This window comes from Delphinapterus leucas, chromosome 18 (assembly GCF_059928025.1).
Source record: "Delphinapterus leucas isolate spDelLeu-1000000601 "Yukka" chromosome 18, BTC_Dleu_Yukka2, whole genome shotgun sequence".
Taxonomy (NCBI): domain Eukaryota; kingdom Metazoa; phylum Chordata; class Mammalia; order Artiodactyla; family Monodontidae; genus Delphinapterus; species Delphinapterus leucas.
The window spans coordinates 61,225,116-61,247,696 of NC_143146.1; the positions used below are offsets into that span (position 1 = coordinate 61,225,116).

The 22,581-nt window shown below is 43.0% G+C and overlaps 1 protein-coding gene and 1 non-coding gene across 7 annotated transcripts in view; one reads left to right on the forward strand and one right to left on the reverse strand.

Moving 5' to 3' along the window:
* The window catches only part of RCBTB1 (RCC1 and BTB domain containing protein 1), a 48,129-nt gene extending 29,719 nt beyond the window's left edge, over positions 1-18,410 (reverse strand). The window contains exons 1-4 of one of the 6 annotated variants that reach the window (XM_022574798.2): positions 18,256-18,410; positions 4,450-4,525; positions 4,165-4,334; positions 3,247-3,397 (exon numbers count right to left, since the gene is read on the reverse strand). In XM_022574798.2, coding sequence (XP_022430506.1) covers positions 3,247-3,397; positions 4,165-4,290 — 277 coding nt within the window. In that variant the 5' untranslated portion in view covers positions 4,291-4,334; positions 4,450-4,525; positions 18,256-18,410. Of the gene's footprint in view, positions 1-3,246; positions 3,398-4,164; positions 4,335-4,449; positions 7,215-17,620; positions 18,184-18,255 lie in introns of those variants that run through there. The other 5 variants (XM_089899575.1, XM_022574802.2, XM_022574800.2 and 2 more) reach the window with 5 other exon arrangements.
* On the forward strand, positions 305-411 carry LOC115803188 (U6 spliceosomal RNA). Its single transcript, XR_004023854.1, has one exon. It is a non-coding gene; the product is annotated as a U6 spliceosomal RNA (small nuclear RNA).
* Positions 18,411-22,581: the final 4,171 nt, after the last annotated feature.

Below are 22,581 nucleotides of genomic sequence, written 5' to 3' on the forward strand. Positions count from 1 at the left end.
CTAACCCAGGGGACACAGGTTCGAGCCCTGGTCTGGGAAGATCCCACATGCCGCGGAGCAACTAAGCCCTTGCGCCGCAACTACTGAGCCTGTGCTCTAGAGCCCACGCGTCACAACTACTGAAGCCTGCGCGCCTAGAGCCTATGTTCTGCAACAAGAGAAGCCACCACGATGAGAAGCCCAGGCACTGCAACGAAGAGTAGCCTCCACTCGCTGCAACTAGAGAAACCCCACACACAGCAACGAAGACTCAACACAGCCAAAAATAAAATAAATAAAATTAAAAATTAAAAAAAAAATACTGGTGCTCGCTTCGGCAGCACATATACTAAAATTGGAACGATACAGAGAAGATTAGTATGTCCCCTGCGCAAGGATGACATGCAAATTTGTGAAGCGTTCCATATTTTTGTAGTGAGGTGGATGGACCTAGAGTCTGTCATACAGAGTGAAGTAAGTCAGAAGAGAAAAACAAATACCATATGCTAACACATATACGTGGAATTAAAAAAAAAAATGTTACGAAGAACTAGGGGCAGGACGGGAATAAAGATGCAGACCTACTAGAGAATGGACTCGAGGACATGGGGAGGGGAAAGGGTAAGCCGGGACAAAGTGAGAGAGCGGCATGAACATACATACACTACCAAATGTAAAATAGATAGCTAGTGGGAAGCAGCCGCATAGCAAAGGGAGATCAGCTCGGTGCTCTGTGACCACCTAGAGGGGTGGGATAGGGAGGGTGGGAGGGAGACACAAGACGGAGGAGATATGGGGATGTATGTATATGTATAGCTGATTCACTTTGTTATAAAGCAGAAACTAACACACCAATGTAAAGCAATTATACTCCAATAAAGATGCTAAAAAAAAAAATACTGCGCTATAGAAGAGTTCCAGCATACATTTAAGAAAAACAAGTAAGCCTAGGAAAACAAACAGTTGTATAAGAAAGGAGATGGCTCAGCTATAAATAATACTTATCGACTCCTAGTAATGTGAACACTGAATACTGATTAAACCAAAGTGGTGATATCCCTATAGTGACACAATAAGGTGAGGGAAGGTAGGAGAAAGAGAGCTAAATTCTATCTGCTGTTACAAAAAGTCAAAGGATAATATCTAAAGTAAAAAAATTCAGAAATAGCAGTATAAGCATGTTAATTTAAAAATATGAGAGTAAATACCAGAAAAAAACACCTGACGGAGTTAAAAAGTAACTCCACCTGAATAGCAGTTTCTAAGAGTAAGGAGGAGTGAGACAGAGTCCTGTTTTCTACTAAAACCCATATACTATTTGATGGTTTAAAGTGTTAAAACTGTTTTTAAACTATGTGACTATTTGTAATACTTATAAAATACACACAAATATATGTATCATACATACATTAAACATCCTATACATCATGTATCATATGTATGTTGTATTAAATGTATTATAACAATCAAAACTGAATTAAAAACAAAAAGAAGACTATTCCCACAAGAAAACCAGTTATTTGGGCTTCCCTGGTGGTGCAATGGTTGAGAGTCCACCTGCCGATGCAGGGGACGCGGGTTCGTTTCCCGGTCCGGGAAGATCCCACATGCCGCAGAGCGGCTGGGTCTGTGAGCCATGGCCGCTGGGCCTGTGCGTCCGGAGCCTGTGCTCCAAAACGGGAGAGGCCACAGCAGTGAGAGGCCCGCGTACCGCAAAAAAAAAAAAAAAAAAAAAGAAAGAAAACCAGTTATTTATATTTGTGTTTTATGTTTATTTATATCTTAATTGTAACATTCAAGATAGTTAAAACTGTAGGATCTGGACTCTGAAAATAATTCCAGAAGAAAAGTTATAGTTGCCCAAGGTCACTACTTTGAAGAAAACCAAGAATCCGAATGCATATGTTTCTGTATGTTTGCTCCAGAAAAAACGGCTTCAGTATTTTATGGTCAGAAATCAATGCCTCATTAAAATTAACATGTGTTAGGAAAACATTAAATCATCAGGTCACAATGGATGACAAGCTGAACCAGTCTGCAAAGAAGCAACTGCTTGAAAGACCCCGTGTGATGCCGGAAGGCATGATGACACAATGCAGAGGCAAGATAATCACCTCATTATACTCCACACCAGTTCCACTCTTACCAGACAATCATGCTCACATCTGGATCTCACAGCCTGAGAAAGATGTGGAGAGCTTGGGAGTGGATTCAGATATAAGTTAAAGGCTGTTAAAAAGCTCAATACCAAGACCCACGGTAACATCCAAGGAAGCTGTGATTCCCCAGGCTAGAGACAGAAAGGCGGAGAAGCAAACGCTCCCACGTGCGCCCTACAGTTTACCCAACAAAAAGCTAGAGAGCAAGAACTAATGTGCCTAAAACATAAAGGGAAGAATCTGGGTTATATATGACAGATTTTCAGGGAGCTCTGGGTGCCCACAGTACAGATAAATCACCAAGAAAGAATGCAGAGGCCCCTCTGGTGATCTTGGGGAGGCAGAGAGGAAAAGAAGAATCTACCCCACATTCTTTCCATATGGCACCCACACGAATGCCAAGGAAAGAACTGAGATTTCTTGAATTCAAGATTCACACAAGGAAAACCAGTACTAACTGTGTTTTTAAAAATGTACCAAGTGGGCTTCCCTAGTGGCACAGTGGTTAAGAATCCGCCTGCCAATGCATGGGACACGGGTTTGAGCCCTGGTCCAGGAGGATCCCACATGCCGCGGAGCAACTAACCTCGTGCGCCGCAACTACTAAGCCTGCGCTCTAGAGCCTGTGAGCCACAACTACTAAAGCCCGCGCTCCCCAACAAGAGAAGCCACTGCAATGACAAGCCCATGCACCGCAACGAAGAGTAGACCCCTCTTGCCGCAACTAGAGAAAGCCCACACACAGCAACAAAGATCCAACGCAGCCACAAAAAAAAAAAAAGTACCGAGTAAAACCTGGATGTTGCCTTGCTACAACAATTCACTGAAAAATTAGGCTGAAGGACCACTTCATCTGCTATAGTTCATCTTCCACAACTTTACATAAGTTGTCGAAAGCCTCAAAAGTTTGCTTAAATTGCAAGTCATCCTATGGCTGTTCCAGAGGGTGCCTGAAGTGTTTAACTTTTACCTGTTTTGTGTACTTCTGCTCAGAAATTAAGACACAAATCATTCAAAATCCAATATCTGATACAAGCCCACCGCCCCTTAGCTTAGAATTAACTGCTCGATTTCCCACAAACAGAAGCTGGACTTATTCCCACTTTACCTTCGGTGCTGAGAAGAACATGTGGTCCACTCCCATAACTAAGGCTCTTAATCTTCTTTCCACATAAGGCTTCCAGCTTTTTGGGTACAAGTGTACTCTGGTTATCTCCAGTTCCTAGACAGTTACTGTAGTTCAGTCCAAATACAAAAACCTGGGAAACAAATAGTTCTGAGTCACTTGGCCTACATTTACACAAAAGGTCCCTTCTCCACTCTGAATATAAGACACACTAAAACTCAGTTCAACAGCTCAGTAGCTAGGAAGAGACTGACATACTTGTTAAGAAACATTCAGGGCTTCACTGGTGGTGCAGTGGTTAAGAATCCGCCTGCCAATGCGGGGAACACGGGTTCGATCTCTGGTCCGGGAAGATCCCACATGCTACGGAGCAACTAAGCCTGTGCACCACAACTACTGAGCCTGCACTCTAGAGCCCACGAGCCACAACTACTGAAGCCCATGTGCCACAACTACTGAAGCCTGAGCGCCTAGAGCCCGTGCTCGGCAACAAGAGAAGCCACCGCGATGAGAAGCCCTCGCACCACAACGAAGAGTAGCCCCCGCTCGCGGCAAGTAGACAAAGCCCACGCACAGCAATGGAAGACTCAACGCAGCCAATAAATAAATAAACAAACAAACAAACAAATAAATAAAATCTATTAAAAAAAGAAACATTCAACCTCTGCTGACTAAAGTTTTAGAATATTTGGCTATACTATGAAACTCAAAGAGCAGTAGGGATGAGGGGTATTAAATCAAGAAACTGAAAGAAAAGACAAATTCTATCAAAGACAACCATCTTTTTGGATTTTAGGCTCTCTTTATGCCCCACTTTTTCTCAGTCTTCACATTGCACACTTTAAAGCTCAACCCCAAATAAGCCCTAAAATTAAGCCCTGGGTTTTGAGAGATGCTTACCTCGTCATTGTCAGTGACATACAGCGCTTCGTTGGCTGAGGTGCCGAAGACACAAGCTTTCCGAATAGATGCAATTTCTTGAGGTGAGAGCAGAGTGAAGATTGGCCACTTTCCTACATCCACCATGACTCTGGTTTCAAGTAATTCCTAAAAATAAGCCGACATCTCTGCTGTAACAAACAAACAAAATTCCAAAATAAAAAATTAAATAACCACTAAACTAGAACAAAAAAAGACAATGTTAATACAAGGAAACAAAAGCTAATTTCAGAATAAACCACCTACTTTTGGTTAAATGGATCGCTCACTTGCCCCAGCAACGTGTCCAATCCTTCCTCTACCTTCAAACCTGTGCCTTTTCCTGTAACGGGAGGAACAACCTGCTGGAACCAACTGTCTGTCTTGCCCACTTACAAGTCAGTGCTCATCTGTCACATACATGTTTATATGCAACCCGACAGCAGACAATGGAGAGAAGACATGCCAACCAGATGAAACCAAGGTCTTGTCAGGTATTTCCCCTCCAGGGTACTGAGATAAAGTTAAAGGTTACAATACTCATTTGTCTAAGGTAGTTAATTCTCAACTAGGAGTGTGTGTGTGTTATAAAAATCAGAATAATTATTTCTACCTCCCTACTCTCCCACTACCACCCACAGGATGCCCTGAAAGACCCTCATCCCTTGTAGAAAATCACTGCCACGCTGAGCCACTGTTTAATGATAGAAATGGGACATCCCTCAGATAGCCTGGAGTGGCAAAAACATTAAGAAGCAGTAGCCTAAGATTTACTGGATGAAAACATAAAAGGAAGTATTATGTTCTATTCCTAATTTATATGACCACATATATATATACATGGACATTTCATTTCACATGGAGAAAAGTTATATGAACAAGGGTAAGAGAATTCACCCTCATCTTGGTGTCAGAGCTGATGACTACAGATTTCATGCAAGTAGCAATTAGCTTAAAGAGCACCCTATAAAAAGTAGAGATATGTATAAATTTCCACAAAACTCTAAATTCGATCTGTTTAAGAAGTTTTACACAAAGAATCCTGGTCATAGCTCCAATTCTTCAAGAGTTAAAAAGTATTTCTAGAAAGTCCAGGGGGCTGCACAAAGCACAAAACCTATCATGCCAAGTGAGTTTCCACTGGCTCTCACCTCTGGAAACTGAAACAGGACCAAGCAGTTGATAAACACAACCAGGGTTTCCTAATGAGCTACATAACTCATGATAACTCAGGAAGTTCCTTCCCGCCCACCCTCTTTTCAGACCTCTAAAATTAGCCAAGAGAGCCAAGGTCTTTCTGGCCTCAGAACCTCCAACGGTACCTATAGAACAGATCCCTGGGGCTTGGGCTTACTTAGCCAGGGCCTCAGTTTCCACCGCTGAGGGAGGTTTTATCCATCAGCACCAGCTTGGATGACAAGGACCAGATGCTTGCAATACCCCAAGGATCACAGCGCATATTCAATAAGCATTAAACACCATCAGGACAGGCTGGTCCCTATCACTGCATAGCCAGACTCCTGGACTAACATTTGAATGTTCTGAAAAGTGTGCATGAATGTGTATGTATGTGCGTGCATGCGTGCGTGCGTGCGTGTGTGTGTGTGTTGGTGGGAAGAGATAAAGGACTTCGGGGAGGGTAAAAACTAATACATAAACATGTAAAAAATTTTTGTTTCAAATGGTGCAAGTCATATATCTTCCATGTCAACACCCTTCATAAAATCAGAAAGCATCACCAGTAGCCCTGGCCTGGTAGAAAGGACAGAGATTGCTGAGGACTGGGTTTTAGTCCCAGGTTTACTTTTATTCTTTTTTGCGGTACGCGGGCCTCTCACTGCTGCGGCCTCTCCCGTTGCGGAGCACAGGCTATGGACGCGCAGGCTCAGAGGCCATGGCTCACGGGCCCAGCTGCTCCGCGGCATGTGGGATCCTCCCGGAGCAGGGCACGAACCCATGTACCCTGCATCAGCAGGCAGATTCTCAACCACTGCACCTGGAAGCCCCCCAGGTTTACTTTTAATCAAAAGTAACCTGATACTTTTAATCAAAAGTAACCGTGATAACCTTCCTGAGCCTGAGTTTCCCTAAAAGCTGTTCTATAAAAATCTACAACTTTATGTTAAACATGTAAGGAAGAAGCTATGTGGATTTATGAATGCATGAGAACAACAAAGGCAGTAACACTGGCCAAGCAAGTAATTTACCGCTAGCAACTCAAGAAGTTAGTAGGATTCAGCAGTAATTAACCAAGTGCCTAAAGAAAGATAATCCAATGTTTTCCCTTCCCATGTTACTGTACATCAAAAGGGAAGATGCTAACAAAAAGCTAAACTATGTGCTTATTCCCAAATAAAAAACAAAAACAAACCAAAAACCCCACAAAAACCAAAAGTACTCTGTAAGACTTAAGTATGTTATAAAACAAGATGTACTGGGACTTCCTGGGTGGCACAGTGTTAAGAATCCGCCTGCCAATGCAGGGGACATACGTTCGAGCCCTGGTCCAGGAAGATCCCACATGCCGGTGGAGCAACTAAGCCCATGCGCCAGAACTACTGAGCCTGTGCTCTAGAGCCCGCGTGCCACAACTACTGAAGCCCGTGCGCCTACAGCCAGTGCTCCGCAACAAGAGAAGCCACAGCAATGAGAAGCCCGCGCACCACAATGAAGAGTAGCCCCCGTTTGCCGCAACTAGAGAAAGCCTGCGTGCAGCAACGAAGACCCAACGCAGCCAAAAATAAAATAAATTTATATAAAAAAACAATATGTACTACGTGAATACAATTTTTTTAAGTATAACGTATAAAGAAAAAGGATATACACACACCAAAATGTACTTCACTGGAGAGATTAGAGGTGATATTTTCTTGTTTAAATATATTCCAAATTTCTGTAACATACACTTTGTGATCAAAAATATTTTATTTAACATCTTTATTGGAGTATAATTGCTTTTCAATGGTGTGTTAGTTTCTGCTGTATAACAAAGTGAATCAGCTATACGTATACATATATCCCCATATCTCCTCCCTCTTGCGTCTCCCTCCCACCCTCCCTATCCCACCCCTCTAGGTGGTCACAGAGCACCGAGCTGATCTCCCTGTGCTATGCGGCTGCTTCCCACTAGCTATCTATTTTACTTTTGGTAGTGTATATATGTCCATGCCACTCTCTCACTTTGTCCCAGCTTACCCTTCCCCCTCCCCGTGTCCTCAAGTCCATTCTCTACGTCTGCATCTTTATTCCTGTCCTAAGTATTTTAAATGAAACTAAAGCTTAGTTATTTTAATTATGCTTACCCCCTAAGCTGTTAAAAGTTTTAAGAGGTATTCTTGCTTTCAATTCACAACCTAGGGCGGCAGAATGTTTCAGGCAAATCTGTAAAATGAGTTTTTAATATAAACTTAAATGTAGAAGGTGTGAATGTAAAAGGGTACAGCCAACATGGAAAACATTATGGAAGCTCCTCAAAAAATTAAACATAGAATTACCATTTGATCTAGCAACTCCAGTCCTAGTGTAAAGATTTTAAAGCAGGGACTCCAGATAGTTGTACACCAATGTTCAAAGCAACATTATTCACAACAGCCAGAAGATGGAAAACCCAAATATCTATCAACAGATAAATGGATAAACAAAATGTGGTATCTACCTACAACGGAATGTTATTCAGCCTTGAAATGAAATACTGACACACAGTACAATAGGAATGAACCTTCAAGACATTATGCTAAGTGAAATACGCCAGACACAAAAGAATAAATGCTGTATGAGTCCACTTACACGAGGTACCTTGAGTAGTTAAATTCACGGAGACAGAGTAGAATGAGGTTGCCAGGGCCTAGGTGGTACGGGTTTGGGGAGTTATTATTTAATAGATACAGCATTTCAGTCAGGATGACGAGAAAGTTCCGGAGACTGAGAATGATGACCCTGGCATAACTTAATGTCATGAAACCGTATACTCAGAAACGGTTAAAATGATAAATTTAATGTTATGTATATTTTACCACAACTTTTAAAAATCAAATAATGATCCCATGGGCTTTTATCAAGCCTGTATTAATAAACTCAAAGATGCATTTTTAAAAATTAAACGTAGAAGTTTCAGACCTAAAAAATAATTCTAGGAAAGTATAATCATAATTCTGTCTTGGGAAGGCAAGCTCAGATTAGGGAAATTCTGAATGGAACATTTCTAAAAGAAATATCACCTTCTTAGAACTTTCCAGAACTTACAGCAATTCAAACTAGACCAAACTAATTGCCTCGATGAACAGGTCCTTCCAGGGCTTGATTGATAATCATAAAAATGAATTGTAATTAGCATGTCAGTTATGTTAAATAGTTAACTTGTGAAGTTCAATGAGATAGTGACTTTTTTGCATTATTTTTATTCATTATTTTATTTAGGAAATACTTTCTCATAAATAGCACTGACATGTTCAGACTGAATTATCACTCATGCATTAATAGGTGAATCAATGATTTTTTTGCTCTATGGAGATAAAGCAAGGACAGAAGAAGAGAAAAGAGAAATGGAAGCAGAGATTGGAAAAGAGTTTAACGCTCTCAAAGGATAATATGCCGACCCACTTGGATCTCCATATTTTCTTTGGCACTTGAAAATACATCCTGTGTTCCCACAGACTGACTCTGTGTCCATTAGTACTACAGATCTATATCCCATTCCCTGGGATGGCTTTTCCTAGCGACTGGCACTGTCCCTCAGAGAGCTGGTGGCATGGGGAAGAAAAGGTTATTTCATTTTACACTCTGAAAGCAAATTCAATCAAGAGGACAAACAGACCTTCCAACTTTAGAAATCTACATCTAGAACTGGAAGACTGAAGGAGTAATGTAGCAGCCAATCTTCTGATCCCTCTAAGAGCACATTTGTTTTCCCTTCCCCTAAGAACCAAGTGTTAAGAGAGGGTGAGGGGAAGGCTTTGTTTTACTGATCCAGCAAAAATATATTTGAATATATCTAGAGCGTTTAAAAAAACAACAGGAAATAAAGAAAATAATATAGGAAAACTTTGTTTCTGATGAAATAATGGTCTCAGTACTAAACAATACCAGAAATTTAGGGTTGCCTCATAAGCCAGCTTCCACAGAGACCTCGACCCCCAAATTCTAACCAGATGTATTTGGCGCAAAGGAGACTGATGTTACTGATGAGACTTTACACCTCCCAACCCATCTTCTGCTGACCTAAGAGCTTGCTAAGGAAAAGAGGTCAAAACAGAGTGAGCAACCCAGAACTGGTTAGCCCCGAGATTCTGACTGCTTTTCTGGTGTCATCCTTCGGGCATGAAGTGAACTTGTATCATTCTTTATCTTGGAAGCTGATACCCTCACAGGAAACAGGAAGGACTCTGAATGTTGGGACAATCCATTTAAAATGCCCTGTACGTTCCTCAGCATACAAGCCATAGCCAGGTTTAGACTATTTGAAACAGCAATGTCAAATATGAAAAACGATTTAATTGCAAAAAACTTTAAAGCACTCACACATAAACTGAAGATTCCTAATAGAGGTTTCTCTCTTTTCATAAACTGGATAGGTGATGATTTTACTTATCAGTTTAGTTGCTAACCCACCTTACAATAGGAATTTATTTATAGTTAATGAGCTACTGATAAAGTCTGAGATGCCTTGCCAAAAAAAACCTCTACCGTTATGATAATGTGAACAAAATGACAGTATACATGAATTCTTCTGACAATGACCCCATATACAATAATGCTGGGGGAAATCATAAAGCAATACAATCATGGCCCCTGCCTCTGAGGAACTTCAGGACTAACAGAAAGTCAATCCTAGTAAGTGGAAACCTAGAATGCAAATGCAAGTGAAACAACTAAGCAAGCAATGAGATGCAACATGCAAACATATAGCCCACGTGATACATGTAAATGGAAAAAAAATATGTGCACAACAATTACTATATAAAAATTATGTCTCCCAGAAAACTGTTACATGAAATCCCAGAACTCAGATTCTCAGTATTGTAAGCATATGACAAAATGTAAGCATTTCCTCAGTGAAGATCATCCGGGTTTCCTGCAGGAACAAGTGCTTTTTCATAGCCTTCTTCCTTTTTCACCAACAGAAGTTCCCATTTGAAGACAAAAGATTTAAGGGTGTGGCCATCTTTCCCTATTTTTGAGTACATTATGTTTCAATTCTAAGAAAACTTTCAAACAGAGGAAACAGGAATAGGGTTTGGGGTAAACTTCTGGGGCACAACTTTACAACTCATTATGTCATATATCCACGCTACAGCAAAAGCAATTCAAAAAACCTCTCAAGTTACAGAAGAGCTACATGTTACTCATAGCATTTTCTTCCATACTTATTCTGATGAGCTTTTTGAGACTGAGCAGATGCTACAATTCTGATTTGGACACCAAATGTATTTCCCAGGTCCAGACAAGCCTCTGAAAGAATCGGCCTAAAAGTCTTTTAAATAAAAATACACTTTAAAACTATTTCACCTATTCTCTGGTATAACTACATCAAAGGAGCAAAGTTTCAGAGATTTGCTGAGACACTGATGCTGTTACAGGTAGAACAGCTGTCATCCACTTCTCTTTTCTGCAATATTACTGTACTGCAAGAATGAAAACGAAAGAATGTCCTGAATACTTGACATATTCCACAAAGACTAAGGGACTCTAAGAATGTAGCATTCTCCAGAGGAGTTTCTGCCGTCCTTCATAAAGATGCAGCTGTACAGGTGACAAGGTAACCCTCCTAGCTTCATTTAAAGACCACATGCTGGGCTTCCCTGGTGGCGTGCCCCGGTCTGGGAAGATCCTACATGCCGCGGAGCGGCTGGGCCCGCGAGCCATGGCCGCTGAGCCTGCGCGGCGAAGCCTGTGCTCTGCAACGGGAGAGGCCACAACAGTGAGAGGCCCGCGTACCGGAAAATAAAATAAAATAAAGACCACATGCTGCTGTCTTAGAATTTCCTAACACTCACTGTGATTCCCCTTTGCCTCATCAGTTTCCTTCAAATTCATCACTCATTTAAGAAGACTACTGTCACCTCCCAACCACCAACAGGTTACTTAACTCGAAGCACAATTTGCAACAATGGCCTCAGGAAGCAATTCTTAAGCCCCATCATCCAAGAGGCTGCTTTCATTTCATTGCACAGAAGCTTTAGGCAATTCTAGGAAGTCGGGAATCTGACCGCTCATTGTAAGTGACGAATTAATTTTACTGAAGCCAAGTGTTAGGGTTAGCAAAGCAAACAACCCAAGTGGCAACAGCATTAGCAACAAAAAAGAATAACATTCAGGGTTGTGAAGCTGACTACGTTGCTTTTACAAAACACTTTTATTTTCAAAAGGAAACCAGAAAAAAAAAAAAAACTCCATGATTACAAATAATTTTCTTCTATGGTTTTGTGTTTTTTTTTGCACCAAACATACAGACTTTGCAAAATAGACTACATAAAAATAGATGGGTCAACAAAGAAATGGATAGAACACAATAATAGTTCATTTTATTTTCCTAATAAGTCCAAGGCTGGAATGGAGGGACCCAAGTTCAAACCTATTGATGGTATCATGAACCTCTCCTACGGGGACATCTTTGAAGGGATTTCATCTACTAGTCCCTGCTGCGTGAAAAGTATCAACTGTGCCCTGTAAAGGCCTAAAGCCAAACTAAAATTCCAGCAATAGACAGGCAGAACCACACTATATGCACTCCGTAAATGTTCACCGAAAGTCCTCTAGGTAAACATGACACACAGCCAACATCACCCTCTCACTCCCAGCAGAACTTCCATGTGATCAGGGGGGTCTAGGCACATAAACAGATGCTCACCACAGTGTGGCCATGCTCTGACCGGGAGGTTTGGATGCTACTGAATCACCAGAATCAGGAAGTGTCAAGTACCTGAAGAGAAGGCAAGCACTTGGAACAGTGAACATATATGCCAGGTAAAAGTCTGGTGGAGGAACTGAAAGAAATTCAGCACAGTTGTAGCCAAAAAGCTTAGACTATCCAAAGAGCAACATGTAACCACTGAAGGATCTTAAGCAGGGAAGTGGCGTGATCAGGTGTGTATGTCTGTGAAAGCTACTTTGGCAGAATGTACAGACTAGATGGGGGTGATGGGGGAGACATACTCAGAGCCTAAGGCGGCTGCAGTAACCAGGAAAAAAAGAATGGAAGCCTATGCCAGGGAAACACAAGTGGGGAAAACAGGCTCAAACAGACTCAAAAGCATTCTGTACCTGACTGAATGGGAGGAGGGAGTGGGATAAGGAAAAAGGCAGAGCCAAGGCTTACACTCAGATGCTCAGCTTAGGCAGTGAGCGATCTGTAATGCCACTTACTATGGTAGAGAGAACACAGCTAGTTTCAGGAGGAGATGAGGAATTCTACCCTGGACATTTTACCTTTAGCTACCTGTGGGATATCAAAGTAGGCATGTCCAGGGCTTCCCTGGTGGCGCAGTGGTTGAGAGTCCGCCTGCCGATGCAGGGGACACGGGTTTGTGCCCCGGTCCAGGAAGATCCCACACGCCGCCGAGCGGCTGGGCCCGTGAGCCATGGCCGCTGAGCCTACGCGTCCGGAGCCTGTGCTCCGCAACGGGAGAGGCCACAACAGTGACAGGCCCGCGTACAGCAAAAAAAAAAAAAAAAAAAAAAGTAGGTATGTCCAATAGATATTTATAAATCTGAAGATCAAGAATGATCTGTATAGATATATACATATATGTATAACCACTTTGCTGTACACCTGAAACTAACACAATATTTGTAAATCAACTATACTTCAATAAAAAGAATAATTTTAAAAAGAAAGAGATCTGGATTGGAGATTTGGCAATTTGGCATGAGATCACTCAGGAAAAAGTGTGTAGAGTAAGAAGAGAAGACGATCTTGGACAGAACTCAAAGGAACTCTGACAGCAAAGGGACAAGGAGTGCTCCATAACAGAGACGGAAGGAACAGGCAGAGTAGGAAGATACAGGAGAACAGTGACACAGAAGCCCAGGGGCGTGAGCATCACACAGAGGAGGCAGTGTCAGTGTCGGACGCTGCTGAGAGGCCAAACAAGGTAAGGACGGAACAAGGTCCACAGGATTTAACAAAAATTGTTGCTGACCTTAAGAAGAGTTTCAGTGAGGCTGTGGATGGACAAGGCCAGGCTGTGGCAAGTTGAGAGCATGCGAAAGGTGAAGAGGAGAAAACAGTGAATGGAAAAAACTTGTTCAAGAAATTTGACTGTGAAGAGGGGCCTCCCTGGGGGCACAGTGGTTGGGAGTCCGCCTGCCAATGCAGGCGACACAGGTTTGAGCCCTGGTCCGGGAAGATCCCACATGCCGCGGAGCAACTAAGCCCGTGCGCCACAACTACTGAGCCTGTGCTCTAGAACCCACAAGCCACAGCTACTGAGCCCACGAGCCACAACTACTGAGCCTGCATGCCACTACTACTGAGCCTACGTGCCTACGGCCCGTGCCCCGCAGCGGAAGAGGCCACCGCAATGAGAGGCCCATGCACCGCGGCGGGGAATGGCCCCTGCTAGCCGCAACTGGAGGGGGCCAGCGCACAGCAGCGGGGACCCAACGCAGCCAAAAATAAATAAATTTATTTAAAAAAAAAGAAAAAGAAATTTGACTATGAGGGAAAAAGGAGAACGAGGGTAGTAACTGTAAAATGGGCTGGGGCTGAAGGACATATTTTGGATGATCTTTTTATTCCAAACATGTTAGAGACCTGAAAATGTTTAAATGTTATTGGGAAGGAGTCAGTAGAAAGATAGAGGAAAGGACATAACTAAATGAGGTTTCTGAGAAAGACTAGGGAATGGGATCTGAAGCAGAGGTGCACATAAGCTATAGAAAGCTGGGGAATCTTCCACACAACACAAGGAAAGGACTGATACGATGAAAGGGAGTTTAAAGGTTGGGGAACCAGAGGTTGGAGGTAATTTCTTTATCATTCTCTCTGCTATTGAGACTCTGCTAAAAGAGGATGCGTTTTTCAGTTCCACCAGCAATTTATGAGGGCTCCAATTTCTCCATATCCTCACCTAATTATTGTCTGTCTTTATCGTTATAATCATCCTAGTGGGTGTGAGGTGGTAGGTCATTGTGGGTTTGATTTGCATTTGAGGGCATTCTCTCCTGAGGTCACCAATTCTCCCAGTGAAGGAAGATGGAAGGCTTACTGTTGAGAACAAGAGGGGAGGTACAACATAAAATGGGGTGAAGCAATAAAAACAAGGGCCTCAAGTCTGAAGCAGCCACCATGGAGGATGGGAAAGAGCACTGACCACGGAAACCTAAAAATGTGCTAAGACAGAGCCTGGGGGGAGTTGGAGACCATAAGTCTATAAAGGCATCCATTTGATCTCCTGTGAGCTTTTCTTCTCCAAGAAAAGAGGTTTTTTTGGTTTTCTGGGTTTTTTTTTAAACCGAACTAACCAGAATTGGAATGGAAAGCTGCTCAGAGAACTTTTTCATTTAAAGGCAATAAGTGCCCCTGAAAAATCCATCAGTTATTTTTTAAAGTCCTGCAACATATCCATTAGAAATGACATTCTGCATAAGATTCACTCTCCTTGACCCTTGAGAGCAAAGCACCTCTCAAGACATGTGTTCACTGCAGCAGATCTTACATCTGTACTGTCAAGACTTACGACTACAATCACGGTGCTAAATTGAGCAAATGGCAAACTGCAAGGAACACCACACATCTGTCATCTCAACAATTGGCAATTCCTTTAAAACATGTCAGATAATCCTATCACCAAGTGTTAAGACTGATAGTAACAATCATATATACAAATAATAACCAGCTACACAAAAGAAAATGACTTTTGACTTAACCAGTTACCTAGTACTCGACATAGCCAGTCTTCAGTTTAATCAATTCAGTAAGTACATCCCTATGTTAATATGAAGTAAAGATTTAATTCATTTAGAGATTTATCTTTAAAGCATGCCACTGCATATGCTGGCCACAATTTTGTGCTCAGGGATCCCATCTTGGAACTGACTTACATGTGAACCAGATTTATACCCAGGGTTTGTTACCGTTTGCTGAGTAATATGGCATTCCTGAAACTCAGTGGCTTAAAACAACGGCAATTTGCTATTTCTCTCAATTCTGTGTTTTGATTGGGCTCAGCTGGGGTCACAGGCACTGGAAACTTGACTAACTAGGGCTGAAACAGGCCTTGCTCGCATATCTCTCTCAGGTGGGCTCTCTTTCTCCACCTAGTCTAGCCCAAGCCTCTGTACATGCTGTTGGCCTCCAAGAGGGTAAATGCTGGAGCTGCCAAGCCTCTTAAGGACTATAGGTCCAGAACTGGCACACATCACTTCCACCATGTTCTACTGGTCAAAGTAAGTCACAAGGCCAGCCTAGATGCAGAGGGAGCTGAAACAGACGGCATCTCTTGATGGGAGGAGAAGCAGTAGTGGAGGGATGGGAGGAATTGCTGGCAGTCATCTTTGGAAAACACCTCTACCACAGCTGTAAACAATATTACTGAATGTTTTACACAATACCACTTGAGTTCAGGATTGAAGCACTAGTAGACTTTGTCTATTTCCCAAACTAGAACTTTTTCTTAAGCATGAAAAAGAATACCTGGGCAAAAATATTCTTTTTCCCCCATGGAATGCTAAGCTTAGAAAAGCCATGGAATCTTCTCTGGGGTTGTGGGATAAATAGAGACCATCCTTCAGGAATGGTCTGAGTATAATCTTCCTGAGATGAGATTCATCATTTTCTGAAGTCATTTCACATCTTACAATATATTATGTATGCATGAGTATGATCTCATTTTTTAAAGTATATCTAATACTAGAAAACATAGAGGTCTCCCCAGCTATTTGAATTCTTGCTATCCAAACTCTATCTAAACTCAAGAAGCAAACAGATTTGGGTAAATTCTTCAATACTCAAACTTTTGCTACTGGCTCTCCTAGGCTCAGGAATGAACTAGATTTGGATATCACAGTATCTCTTACAATCTGGAATCTCACTATCTGAACACAGCAACCCAGTAAATCTGTCTCGTGAAAAGGACTTACACCCTAGGGCTTCCCTGGTGGCGCAGTGGTTAAGAATCCGCCTGCCAATGCAGGGCACACGGGTTCGAGCCCTCGTCCAGGAAGATCCCACAGGCCGCGGAGCAACTATGTCCGTACACCACAACTACTGAGCCTGGGCTCTAGGCCCGTGCTCCGCAACAAGAGAAGCCCCCGCAATGAGAAGCCCGCGCACCGCAACTAGAGAAAGCCCGCGCACAGCAACAAAGACCCAACACAGCCAAAAATAAATAAATAAATTTTAAAAAAGGGCTTACACCCCAAATTATTAACTTGTTATCTTTAGATGATATAAATTACATGTAATGTACATTCTTCTTTATTCTTCTGCTTGGATTCTAGATTAGATTCCTTGAGGGTCCAAACCTTGTTTCCCATGCCTGTCTTACTCTTTAATGTAGTACACACAGAAGGAACAGCATAATAATAATAATAAAGGTCTTAAAAATTAAATAAATAAAATAAAATTCAAAAAAATTTTTAAAAATAAAGATTGATGCTTACTCCAAAAATAAAATAATAATAAAGATCTTTGACTTCCCTTCAGTTTCATCTTCCCCACTCTGACTTTCAGATAAAGGAGGACACTGTCTCAGACTCCTCAGCTTGAACCGATTATTAAGATGTAGCCAAGCTCTTGTTGGAACACAGAGGCAACGCTTTAAATTTTTTAAAAGAATTTTTTTAAAGCTACAAACTTGATTGCATTGGTTTTTATGGCTATTTGATTTCCGAAGTTCTCGGAACTTGATCATTTGGATCACACATAAAAGCCACCGTGGAAGATATCTCTTTAGAGATTAATATCCCCTCTTCAAGAGAAACGCTGGAGGGCAGAAAAAAAGGACCTGTCTAGAAGTATTAATAAATGAACTGGTATTTTCACAATGGATTAAAAGATATCCATTCCACAGATCAACTGCTATATTAATAGAATCTAAATATACAGTTACATATTCAACCCTGAAAGCAGTTTAAAAAGGTGAAATTCACCAGCGCCCACTTCAAATGGATACTTTCTAAAATCTAAAGCACACTATAAATTGTTGTCAGGGTTAAATCATTTTTCCATTACTTTCAGCATTACATACCTTGGTATTTTCATGTTACTAGCTCACAACGCACACCAGCTTCATAAACTCATAGTATTTGCCTCCAAGGGCTATAATCCTCCCCCCAAAAAGCATAGGCCAAAGACAAATAAGACTATGAATCTGGGCGGGGGGGTGTTAAGTGTTATAATATTGCTTTATAAAATTGTAATTCCCAGGTGCAAAGTTCTGCAGCAGATGACTTCGGAGAGTCTCACATGCAAATAAATATAAACAAAAAGCTTACTTACGAGAGCAGACAAGAGCGTGCCTAGATGTTCATCTCAAATATAACAGAGTAGGTAGTCTACCCGAGGCAGGATAAGAAATGTCTTTTCATTCGGTTCATCGCACTCCTGGATAAAAGTCCCTATTAAGTGAAACCCCTTGGTGGACTCCGTGGTGTGGGGGAAAGGGAAACAGCGTAGAGTATAGTTTGTGACATTCGGAGGCGAGGAAGAGATGCTAAGGGCCGAGGGAGAACCGGGAGAGTCGGAGGGGAGGTCTCCTCTCACGCAAACAGCGTCGAGAGCAGAGACAGACTGCAGCTACGAGCAAAATCGCGTCCCTGAAGCTCAAAAAAGAGAGAGAGTAGGGAAAACTTTCCCGACCTTCTCCCAACCCTGTCCCCCCTCCTCCTCGGAAGAAACGCTAGCAAAGGCGCTAACGGCGCGGAGCCGGCCGCCCCATCACCCGCCCAGATGCAGCGCCCGGCGGACGGGCGGGTCGGGGGGGGCCGGGGGACCCGGGCCGGAGGGCGGGAGGGAGGGCGCAGGAGTAACAGGGCGCGCCGGCCAGGCCCGCGGGGAAGGGGGAGCAAGGAGAAGGCAGGGGCGAAAGGGGCCTCCGCGAGCTCGGGCCCGCGCCCCCCCTTCCCCACGGCTACCTGGGAGGCCAGCCGCGGCCGCGCGCCGTCCATGTAGGCCCAGCAGCCGGGAGCGCCGGGAGGACCTCGCAAGCGTTGCGGGACCCAGCAAGTGGCGGGCTTAAAGGCGGAGCTGGCGAGTGGGCCGGGGGCCGGGCTGCCGAGTCACGTGGTCCGGGCCGCCTCACGTGATGCCGCCGCCCAGCTCGCCCGGCCAGCCCCGGGCAAATCCGCTCGCCGGGCAGGCTGGGATCCTGGAGTCTCTCGGCCCTGGGCCGGCGGGCACGGGACTCCTCAAGAAGCCGATTGGCCGTCCGAACCCGCCCCCAGGCTCTGCGGAGAGTCGCGGTCGCGCTCGGTGGCTGCCGAGACTCAAAGGCTTTTGTCTCTCTGGGAACCAGGGACGCGCGAGGGGCGGGCTCCTGCCGCCCCCCCTGGATGATTGGCCGTGGGGAGGGCCGTCCAGCCACCCCAAAGGGACCTAGGACGGACATGCAATTGGAAACTCCTCTCCCTGCTCCATAGCGCGCCCTACCCACGTGGGCATTACTGAGGTGGTGCTTGCAGGGAACAAAGGGCCTCGGAGGAGAGACTCGTTTTACTCCAGAAACGCCCCCACCATCCCCCATTTATCTACCGGTCGAAAAGCCCCTAAGGCTCGGGAATAGAGAAGGTGGCAACTGAACCAAGATCAGAAGGAAGGAGGGAGTGAGGCCCAGGGCCCAGGTAATGGAAGGAAGGAAGCGGTACCTCGGGGAAGCAGGCTGTCAATATTGGAAGGGACCTAAGACAGCAAAAGACCCATTTTTTTTTCTTGTTATAAATGAGTAAACCGAGGCTGGGAGTGGAGCTGCTTCCTGGTGCTTCATGCAGCCTAACATCTATTGAGACCACAGTCATCTTTATAAAGCACTGCACAGCTTTCTGGAAACTCCCTGGCTCTACAGTATAAAGTCCCAACTTCTTGGCATAACTTTCCAAGCAATTTTATTTAAACTTTCCCCATTTAAATAGGAAAACATAGCATTTTCTAAGCTAAAAGAAGCCTACTTTTCCTCATCTTCCAGCGCTTGTGCAACACTACTGGAGGCTCTGGCTGTAGAGAATTCCTGTTTTCCTTGACTGCTCAATTTTCTTTAGATTACTTACTTTTTCCCTCAGTTGCTTTACTCCTCTTTGTTTGTTCATTCTTTTGCCTCAGTTTGAAATGCCTTGAGTCAGCACCCTCTCCTCCCATAAAGAAAACCAGAACCAGACAGTAGTTAAGGCAGTAAAAACAGATTTTAATCAAAAACTATTGCAGTAGGGGAACTGAGCCCAGTTCTATACTGAGGTTTCTTTTCCCCTATTGCAATAGTTCCTGAATAAACTCTGTTCTTACTGCTTTAACCACTGTTGAGCCCTTGTTATCTTTAACAACACGCCAAGGTACACATCAGTCTCCTACTCATCTTTCAAAATCCAGGTCAAATACCACCTACTCTTGTCTTCCTACCCTGCATCCTCCTCCTGATTCAACAGCATCGGCAACTGAAGTTCATTCAGATGGTGTCAGATGTAACTCCTTCCCTGATTTCCAGGACCCTGTACGTATTCTGATACATAAATCTCACATTGCTCAAAAATGTACTGTTCACTTCCTCTAAGAAGTACATTATCTATCCCTATCTTCTTCCCTAGATTATAAACTCTTTAAAACAAGACTTCTGGGCTTATTTCTGTACCCTCAGTAGCCACTGAATGAGGAGGGTCCATGTGGTAGGCCCTCAACATCCACTGAGTGAAGGTCCACGTGATAGACCCTTAATATCCACTGAACGAAGTGGCTTGACCAAGGTAGCGGTTCAGTGAATTTACTAAAAGAGGCCTACTTTTCTCAAAACACTGAAGTCAGTTTCTTTAGGTATCAACCTGATCAAAATTACTTCAATAAAACATGTTTGAGAAAAAATGGGGGTTTGCGTCATCGAACACTTCCTGAGCACTCACTGCTTATCGTGTGCCTGATGCTGTATTTGCAGCATCTTGGAGGATGAAAAGTGGAATAAGACATGGTTGCTGATCTCAAGGAAGGTGTAGTCTGGTTGTTCCAGTCCAGGGTGCAAAGTGTGATACAGAATGCTTAAGTGAACGCAAATGGGGGACCACGAATTATACAGGGGGTTAGGAAAAAAACTTCCCGGGAAGGTGAATTTCGTGGACAAGTGGTAGTTAGATGAAAAAGGGAGGGAAGGCTCTTCCAGAAGAGAGAGCAGTGTGTTCAAAGATAGGGAAGCCTGAAACAGTGTTAAGAAAAGCAAGTAACACCTGACTGGCCGGACTTGATTACCTCATTTACATCTGGAACAAAGGAAACCTAATTAGGTTAACGTTAATGTACTTGAAAGAATTAGCCATTTATTAGTATTATTTATTGGATTGAGTAACTTTCCATTAGACAAATCCTAGGCTCTTCACCTAAAATTGACCTGTGCACTAGTGCTGGGTGATTTCTTTTTCTTTTCTTTTTTTTTTTTTCCAGCTCCAGAAGCTCTCTATAATTGTTATCTGAAAACAGCAAAATTCGTTGTTCCAAAGAAGATTATTTTAGAGCTCTCTAAACTTTTTCTACAGGGCAAAAGGCTGTCAATTTACAAGTAGTACTTTAAGAAGAAACTGGGCTCTATCTCCAAGGTGCGCGAGGACGAGGACTCTTCCTCCTGGTGTTCACCCTAATACAGGACCATGCTGGTAAAAAGCATCTGTCAAGAACCTAGGGAAACACAGTTAACGTAAGGGTTAAGGTGGGTGGGACATAGAACAATTCTAATCACTCTTAGAGGCTTCAGAAGTTCATTTCAAAAGGTAATATCTCAGTAAATGGAAAATTAGAACATCATCTTTTGTTTGCTCCCTTTTCTTCCACGGTGCTCTTCTCCTGTAGGTGTCATTTGGGGCAGGTGTGGGTCAGCCAATCCAGCCCCACTTCCTTCAGGTGGACTTGATTGAGTGCACCTCTTACACAATTTTCTTTGCCAAGAAAATCTTCTGAAGGTCCCCCTAGGCGGACACTTGTTTTTCATGCGTCACTAGAAAGTTCTTGACAGTCAACAAGCAAAAATAAAAGAGATTTCAGTTACTTCCTCAAAGACTTGAATGTTATTTCTCCTGAGAGAATGAAAACAGCTAGGAGCACTCAGATTATCTCCACCTTTTCTTCTCTGCCCCTCCCTCTTCTCATGGCTGGTCAAGATTGAGAGAGATAAGCCAGAGGACCACCAACTCTTACAATGGCTAAATAAGGAATATTTAGGTCACTATATAAGATTGTTTACCTGTGTATGTAATTCATAGTCAGGAAATCTGTCTGACATTCTCAAAAGCATCATTATTTCTGAGAATTGAGAATGACATAACTTTTAGGATTTTGCAAATGTAATAAAATATAGAATCTATCTAGAGGGAGATTCCACCGTGATTTTCAATTAGCTTAACCAAACAGGTAAACATGATCAGTCACAGTAAGTTTTACAACCTCAATCCTTATTGATCAAACTACTTTGGGGATAATTTCTGCTCTTATAGTTGGGATAAATAAACATGGCATAAAACAGGGCAGGGCAGGGGGAAGCTTGAGAGAAGTGATAATGGAGACTAGGAAAAGAATTTTAATTCTAATTCCTTTCTTCCCTCACCCCAAGAACCAGATGAATTCCCTTTGCTCACCATGAAAACACATTAAATAAACAAACAAGCATCTTAGCCCTGGCTAAAGTAGACTACTCTGCTGATTCATATCTTCACCTGCACTGAGGCAGACGCTATGCTGAACAGGTGGCATAAAAAGATAAACCTGGGGTGGGATAGGGAGGGTGGGAGGGAGACGCAAGTGGGAGGAGATATGGGGATATATGTATGCGTATAGCTGATTCACTTTGTTATAAAGCAGAAACTAACACACCATTGTAAAGCAATTATACTTCTATAAAGATGTTAAAAAAATAGATAAACAATAAAAAGATAAACCTACTTTGCTCCCTGGACCAGGCATGAGATTGCTCCTCTCATAGTATCAATATCACTTCCGCATAAGATCACCTTTATGTGTAAAAGTGATCCAATACACTCCATTTAGAATTGCTTCCTTGCCCTTTGTCAGATGAAAGAGCTTCTTAAATATGGAATTCGACCAAGGAATCCACTTTATAACAAAGGAGAGGTAGCAGTGGGCACATGGCTGTGGAATCCACTGGACCTATCCCTTGGCAAAACACCCAGAAGCTACTGGCCTAATAAGCAATAGAGCAGCCTGTTGAAAGCTTGGCTGAATTGTCAGCTTGGGGATGATACCCTATGAGGATAAAGTGC